The sequence below is a fragment of the Larimichthys crocea genome, chromosome II (assembly GCF_000972845.2).
Source record: "Larimichthys crocea isolate SSNF chromosome II, L_crocea_2.0, whole genome shotgun sequence".
Classification (NCBI taxonomy): Eukaryota; Metazoa; Chordata; class Actinopteri; family Sciaenidae; genus Larimichthys; species Larimichthys crocea.
Genome location: NC_040012.1, coordinates 7,102,009 through 7,110,254, shown reverse-complemented (window position 1 = coordinate 7,110,254; position 8,246 = coordinate 7,102,009). Strand labels below are relative to the sequence as shown.

General features: G+C 43.2%; 1 protein-coding gene across 3 annotated transcripts in view; it reads right to left on the bottom strand.

Moving 5' to 3' along the window:
• Positions 1-463: 463 nt before the first annotated feature.
• The window catches only part of LOC104931257 (guanine nucleotide exchange factor VAV3), a 55,136-nt gene continuing 47,353 nt past the window's right edge, over positions 464-8,246 (bottom strand). For all 3 annotated transcript variants that reach the window (XM_019276259.2, XM_010746218.3, XM_019276258.2), the window contains exons 26-27: positions 2,788-2,936; positions 464-2,361 (exon numbers count right to left, since the gene is read on the bottom strand). In XM_019276259.2, coding sequence (XP_019131804.1) covers positions 2,320-2,361; positions 2,788-2,936 — 191 coding nt within the window. In that variant the 3' untranslated portion in view covers positions 464-2,319. The remainder of the gene's footprint in view (positions 2,362-2,787; positions 2,937-8,246) is intronic.

The following is an 8,246-nucleotide window of genomic DNA, read 5'->3' as shown; positions in this document are numbered from 1 at the left end:
AGATATCTGATATTTTTTCTCAAGCTATGTCAGAGGATCAGTTTGAAACGGATAAAGACCAATGGCTTGCTGTAGGCTTGGATTCAGACTACAAATGGTGCATTTCACAAATGACTCTTGCCTGCAAATGGGAGATTATTTTAGGAGTTCTGGAGGGCGCTCATATGCTCATCGTTGACTCACAGGTAAGGTGTCAAATTAACAGGAGGACAGATTGAAAGTTGTTGAATCGCCCCTGTTCAGTGACTTCATTGGAATTACGTGTTCCTATACAACAACTGCTTTCAGGTGTTTCTGTTCTTTTTGTTTAGGCATTATTCGAGCGCCGGCAGCACTCCACTGCACCTCCACAATCGTGTCAGACACGACTGTGATTTGTGATGCAACCCGCAAAGGCTTTGTTCCCGCAGAAGTAACATTTGTCTGAGAAGGGGGGAAAAAATAGCCCATCAAATTTCAGAAATACAATTCAAAGAGTATGCCTTTATTAAATATTGATGTCACACACATGGTTAGCGGGATGTTAACGTTTGAAGGGGAAAGCAGCATCGCTTAACGCCCTCGTGCTACCTTGCTCTACAGTGAACAGCTGTTACATCACCCTTGAATCATTCCGAAACCAAAAAGAGTCGAGGTAAACACAAAATCTGTGGAATGTAAAAGGACTCTCCGGGTTTCCACAGTGACTGATCAAAAGATGAAAGCGCGCACAGTGAAATACAGACCTATAACTTGCACTTTTCAAACTTATTTGCCTTTGTAATTCCTTTTGTGCATATTTTTTCTCTTTGATGACTTCATATGTCTGAAGCCAAACAGAAGGACACTGAGAACTCTTTTTTTCCCCCTTAAACATTGTCCAAATGTGTCTTCATCCTTCTGATGATTCACCAGAATCACTCACGCCTCACGGGGTAAAGTCTTAACTAGTCAGTCCTGGCTTAGATCGTCATTTCATGAGAAAGTTACATCAGGAGTCTGATACCGCTCTCGTGTTTGTCGCTTAAATACGAAGCAGCCGGTTAGTTTAGCTTCAGTATGCTGACTGGAAAACACATGGGGGGAAAAAGTTAGGGAACAAAACAACATAACAAAATCCATCCTGGTCGGTGGATTCCTGTAAGCATACTAATCCCTGGTGTCTTTTTTTTAAATCGCTGTGGGGTTGCCAGGCGACTCGGAGACTCCAGGAAATCACCGCTGCTGGCCAAGAAATAGTCTCTTACACACACAACCCCCTCATGAAAACCACAAATTGTTGTTTTAAACTCACAAGATTTGACATGTTAATTAGTGAGCTCGTAAGCAGATTTCATTACTTCCAGAGAGAGCCAAGGCTAGCTGGTTTCCACCTGTCTTTACGATAAGCTGAGCTAACCGGCTGCAGGCTGTAGCTGCATATTACATTTATTTATTTTTTTGGCAGCGACGAATATTACTTCAAATTTGGGTGGGAAAAATGAAAGCGTAAACTAGTTTTTACATTTTTTTTCGCCAATACAGTGCCTTGTAAAGATCCTTAAAGATCCTTAAAGTTGAGGTGAGATTCCAATAAACAAATATTTAACAGTAATGATAACAGAATAGGAATCAAAGCTCATAGACATAGCTTTATTAGCGGTGGACGTGATTTCCTGTTGACTTGCAGTCAACACAAACACCACACGTGAATGATAGATCAGTGTTTCACACTGTGGCGCTGAAATCTTTCCATCTTCTTTTTTTTTAACGGCATCAAACCACATTTCGGCAACTGCATTTAAATATCTCATTGTTTACGTCCGTCCAATGATTAAAATTCTGAAAAATAAGAGAAAGTTGAACACAAAAGTCTAAACAGCCCAGGGGGCTATAGTGTTCCAACAGCCGCTGCTCCTCCTCAGCTCCTGCATTTCAATTTGGTGGAGTACCTGGGTGGTGCGCTGTCAGCAGGATCTGTGTTCCAGTTGGGTGACTGAGCCTTCCTGGTATTGAAACATGATGACAGTGAAGGCAAGTCTCACACCAGCCAATGGAGTCATCAATAATAAGACAAGGTGAGCAGCAAGGAAGGAGAGAGAGGGGTTATCTGGGCACAGCACATGCACTTCCCAGTGGGCCGCGGGGGCAGACAGGTACCGCGGAGAGGCAAGATATGGTGTGACGCTCCTGGAATCTGTGATATGACATCTGCTCTGTGTGTGAATCTGTCAGAGGGCAGGAGAAGGTTTTTGAGGGCACCGCTGCTTCCTCTTAAGTCCGAGTCCCTGGGTTTTATCAAAGAGATCTGAGCGGCGTGGTGCTACCTGGAGGTGAATAGACGTCATTCATCCAGCAAAGTCAGTACTCCTCTTCCACGTAGGTAGAAGGAAACCAGCCCACCTGAGAAGCAAAACAACGGGACACAACTCAGGCAGCAGCACAAATATTATATATATTTTTCATGTGGTATTTATCCTCTCTTTCTCCCAGTACTGACTACAGTCCTTGTCACCTCCACCAACTCTCCTCCAAGTGGTTTTGTAATCCACACAAAGAGTTTCACACTCCGTTTCTTCCTGCCAAGATCAAAACAACGTCCGTGCAGTTGCCAAGGCCAACCAACAACGTGATCCCTCACTGACTTCCCACTACAAAGTGCTCTCAATGATGTCGGACAATTCTTTTACCCCTGCAACACCCAGGCACCCAAATACCCGAATTTGTTGGGGTCAAAACATTGCTGATTGAGCTTTAGTTACATATGATAAGAGCACAAAAACACTGATTGATGAAATAAAAATGTGTCCATGATGACAGCACACCTACCCTGCCGTCAACCTCTCCCTTCCACCACCCATTCGACATCTTGGTGAAGATCCTGATAACGTCTCCTTGCAGCAGGGAGAGCTCTCGCGTGTCTCTGGCGCAGAAGTCGTATCGAGCCACTGCAACGGCGACCACTCTGGGAGAAAACACTGAGACAAAGAGATCCTGTTGACTAGATTTCACAGATTTTCAGTAGATTCAGAGTGATTTAGTTAAGTCCTTGGAGAAACTCTCCTGGACTAAATGGACAAGGTTTATCTCAGGCACTGTTTTCATGAAGCTCTCTGCTGACACATAAAATATCACTAAGAGTGTCACACTCCATTCAACAATTTAATCAGCATCTAATCAGAAAGTATAGATTACAGATGTTCCCTCTGAGTACTGCAAACTAACTATTCACAAACTTGAATACTCACTAACTTTGAAGTGAAAAACTCTTTCTCGTTCTGCACAATCTAATCCGTCATTCAGCATTTGGAGAACTTCTCACCTGTGTCACCCTCTTGAAGCCACTTTTCTCCTCTGCATGGAGAAATCCTGGGCTTTCTAAAAGTTATCCCCTTAACTCTTAAGTTCGCCAACTTGGGAACAACTCGTAAAGGGTGAAGACTAACTTTTACCCTCGCAACGAATTGATTATATTTTTAAATTGGAATGAAACTTTGAAAACGTTAGCTCGAGGTCCACCCTGATCGAATGTAGGTTTGGCAACTCTGTGTACTACAAGCTCGGGACAATGAGATGGCAGACTCAGTTCACTAAACTCAATTTATCTACCTTAATACACAGTGGCACATTTCTTTGAGCTTTTGTAGTTTCTACAACACATCTCTCACAGGTATTAAAATAACTAGAGCTATATTATAAAGAAGATGAGAGCCATGTCTCATGGGCCTGAGTCATACTAAATGTAGAAGCAAAAACCACAGATACAATGAGGGAATAAATCACTTCAACTAGTGTGAGAAATATATACAGCTGTTCAGCTTTGGAGGTGCCAAACACAGAGTGGAGATGACAGGTCATGGGTTATCACACTAAAAAGTTCATGCGTTGCATCAGCACTGCGGGTTTACAAGCTTATTCCTACACATGCGGGTCAGGGTTTGTTACTCCTTCATGCTTATGATGCCCACACAGACGTTAAAGCCCACACACACTTAGACGTAAAGTAATCCGAATAGGCTATTGTGCTGCGTTCATGCCGCGTTGGCAGAATTAGAAAATTATTATTCCAAGATAGTAGCCTTGTAGTCACACCTGGAAAAAAAAATCATATTAAACCTTAATTAACATTTTTATTGGCTTACATATTTCCTGTGGTTCATCAGGAAGTGAAACCACACAAACACAAAGTGTGCGTCCTCTTTTTAATTAGCTGAAATGATACCGTCGTTGTAAAATAGAAACATAAATGGCTTTGCAGCTCTTTGTTACGTGTTTGTTGACAAGTCTGCAGTTATTCTGGCCGAGACCTGCTGACAGAAATTCACAGTATTTCCAATATGGAATCAACAGAAGGCTTATACCAATGGGTTTTTTTTTTCCCCCCACATGGCATCTTGTACAGACTGTGCTACATGACGTAAAAGCGTCATCATTAGACTACATTATTTAACACGGAGGGGGAGAAAAAGCTAAAAATGTGCGGGGAGGAAGGGGGGGGTGCGGCAAGGGAGAGACAAAGAGAGTAGAAAAAAAGCTGTACCTGTACCTGACCAGAAAGGCGAGGAGGAGGGAGGAACAAAGCTGCAGCCGCCAGGAGGAACTACAGAGAAACGGGGTGAGTGATGGAGGGTTCAGGCCGTAGTGGGAGCAAAGAGAGAACATAAGCAAAGTAAACACGAGTTTGACAGATAGAGAGTGAGAGATGGTAAAAGAGAAACGAGAGAGAGGAAAAGTTGGCAAAGTCAAAGAATAAGCAAGTGAGGACAGGTGTGATAGCGGAGGGCAAAACAGTTAAAGTGACAATTTGTCATTGCAAATGTGATTTTTATATATTTGATATTATTTATATTCGTGTGTGTATTGAGTAAATAAAAATACATACTTAACATACTTCTATCATCTATCTTCTATCTCTTGCATACATAAGTATGCAGACAGGGTCACACACCACAGGGTTATTTTTCATCATTTGGATTAATAATTAATCCATCTTAATGCTCCAACATACAATGATATTTTAAACCATAGCAACTTTTAAGGAACAGCTTGGAGAAGGCTATTACTTGTTACAATATGACAACGCCTGCCTATAGAAAACCTACATACATACAGTCCATAAAGAAATGATTTTCCCAGAGTTGTTGGTAGTAGTCGGTGTGGGAAAAACTCAGCTATTGTCAGACAGGCAGTGATTCAGGCTCTGGGGCAACAGCAGGTGTTGCAAATACTTTCTCTGCAGTCCAATTAGAAACTTCATACGAGAGAATGAGAAGAAAGATATTTTGATGACCTCGATAAACACATATCTACATATGAAAAGCTAATAATGGGTTCCAATAGTGCGGGACACCTCTTTTGCTCTCCACAGGTATGCATCCAACGCGAGCGGTCAATACCACTCACACTACAAACGGAAACTAGAATGCTTCTACAGCTTCTGCATTCATGTGCAGATATCTGTTTATTGAGATTAGGAAGAATATGACTGGCCTGCACATCTCATTTATGTCGTGTTTATGCACACAGTAATTGTTAACGGTCTGACTTATCACCCAACAGCAGTAGCAGACCTCGCAGCTGATGCTCTTGTGGCTGAATGGGAGCAAATCCCTGCAGCCAAGATTCCGAATCTCGTGGAGAGCTTTCCCAGAATAGTTGGGTCTGTTGTAGCAAGCGTATTGTTGCTCCGTGTTTTTTGAATGAGGTGTTTAGAGAGAATCGCATATGGTTGTAAAGATCAGGTGTTCAAACGTCAACATACTTTTTCCCCTCGTGCGAGGAGTGTAGCTTTTACAGCCTTCTCCGGGTCCTGCTGCATAATAATTAGCACTAACAACCTTTTGAGCTTCAGACCAAGTGAGCCAAAGCAGCAGCATGGGGGTAAGTATACGTCTGGGCGCAGCACGGTGCCCTGACAAGGCAACGGCTGGGAATCCAAGCTGCACAGCCAAAGACTTCTGCTTCCATATGAAATCCCATCTGAGCCAGCAGACCCTCACAACGAGAAAACCGCCTCGTGTCATGACAACAATATGGTTTCATGCCTTCTTCGTCTCCCCGACAGCGATAAGTAAATGCAGGCCAATGTGTGTCAACTGTTTGTCTGACCAGAGCGCAACTATACACACGTCTGCAGGGTGTATATATATGGAAAGGGACACATGCTGTATGTGTACTAGAAGTTGATATCTTAGAATTATAAAACAAAGTAATCATATTTTCAATATTTCTCTCGTAATATCTCATCCTGACAGAAACTGTGAATAGTTTTCACTTATAATCATTAATTTAAGGCAACAGAATTATACATCCCGAAAAAACACTGATACTTAACTACAAAATGACCCGCTTGACAGACAATAAAAGATATTTTTAATTATATCCCAGTCCAAACACTTTAATTAAAGATGCTGGCTGGGTTTTTTTTTTTTTTTCCCCAAACAGATTACTCCAGAGTTGTGATGGTATTTCGGCAGTTGTGCATCTTGTGATTGTTTACTCAGACTCGCATTCTGTTTTTCTTTGCTATGAGGTGTCTGCTTTGAGATTCAAACCATTTTGTGTGTGTGTGTGCGTGTGTGTGTGTGTGTGTGTGTGTGCGTGTGCGTGTGTGTGTGTGTGTCTTTTTTGTTTTTTTGTTTTGGCATGACATCTGTCTTTCCATGGAGGCTGTTTACCAGACAGAGAACGCGTTGCCCACACTAAGTCTGTCTACGGGGGTGGACGACTTAAGGCAATAATAATCTATCCCAGAATGCACTGAGGCAACGACGGGTCTGTCAAGGCTTCCTCACAGAAGGAAGAGCGGTGAATGGCAGCGATGCACAAACACACCTCTTGCAGAGCTGCTTTGAAGCCCGATGCGCCGTGAGACCGACGCTGCATAAGGAGGCAGAGGGACAAGGATGTAGCAGAATTTTACATCCGAACAGACACAAAGGGCCAACTTTGACTTTGTTCCACCCGTTCGGCTGCTTTCCTAGGCTGCTGCTGCTGCTGCTGCAGCGTCTGTGGGTGTTTACACACACTCTTCTCTTTAAGTTAAGACAGTTTACCTCCAGCTGCTTTCTGCTCTTTTACATCAGATCATATTTGCAAACTTTTTTTCCCAGTTTTGTGGAAACAGGCGCAGTCCCTCGATTGGACCAGGGGTATCCCCCCAGGTGTATGTCAGCAGGCGGCTGTCATACAGTTTTCTCCGCTGCCAGCCCAAGTGAAATGTCATGTCGTGTCAGGAAAATTGTGAAGCCATCTCAGAGCTGAGCAGTGTGCGGAGTGTGACGTTTGGAGTAGCAGGCTCCTGGTGCTTGCCTGGGGCATTGGGCCCTAACTGGGACCTCTCTGCCAGGCTTGGCAAGCCGCCGAGCCTCCTTTCTATTTCTTTCACTCACTGTGTCTCCCATTCCCTCTTCTGTTTTTGCTCTCTCCTACCCCATGCCGTCCTTTTATACCTCTCTTTTACCTCATTTGTACCCGGTAATGACATTTGTATGTATCATTTGTATTTGGATATTTTATTTGCGTAAGGAAACGTTGTTATTTATATTATGCGGAATATGATCGGATCAGCTAGAGCACATCCAGAGCTGGCCCGGCTTGCATTGGATCTCAGCCAGGTGTGAATGTAATCTGTACAGTTTGACCACATTTTCAAGGAAATAGTGCAACTTTTTGGGGAAAATGCTTTGTTTTCTTGCCAAGACTGATACAGTCTTGCGTCTGCATGTTGAGTATTAAAGTAGAGCCAGGAAATTGTTCCTTAGCTGAGCATTAAGGCTGGAAAACATGGGACATTTTTTTGTCTGGGCGCAGCAGATTCTGCAGAACCACAAAAACAATCAAGATATTTTGTGTTAATTAGGGGACTTTCTCACCTCAATATTTTTATTTTTACTATCCCATATTTGTCTCTCTCTTTCCTTCTTTCCTCTCTTCTCCTCCTACACCTTGTTTTTGCCTCATCCTCTTCCCTCCTGCTCTCGCCTGCTTTAAATCCTGCTTTATCCCCCCGACTTCTGCAGGTCCAGCTTGTTCACGTGCTTCCAAACAGCGGATGAGAATCTCTCCAGGGCCAGTTATGACGCAGTGGCTTCACTTAAAAAATTAAAAGTAAACACAGGAACGCATTCATTCATGCCCGTTAATGACGGCAGGCTGGAATCAAAGAGGCTGCTTAACCTCTCGCTGTGGAGGTAATTTCGCAGTCTAACAGTGGGCGCATGTTTCGTCCTGACCCTGTGAAAGCTTAATTGTGTTTCAGTCCAGTTTTAGTTTGACCCACATGGAGG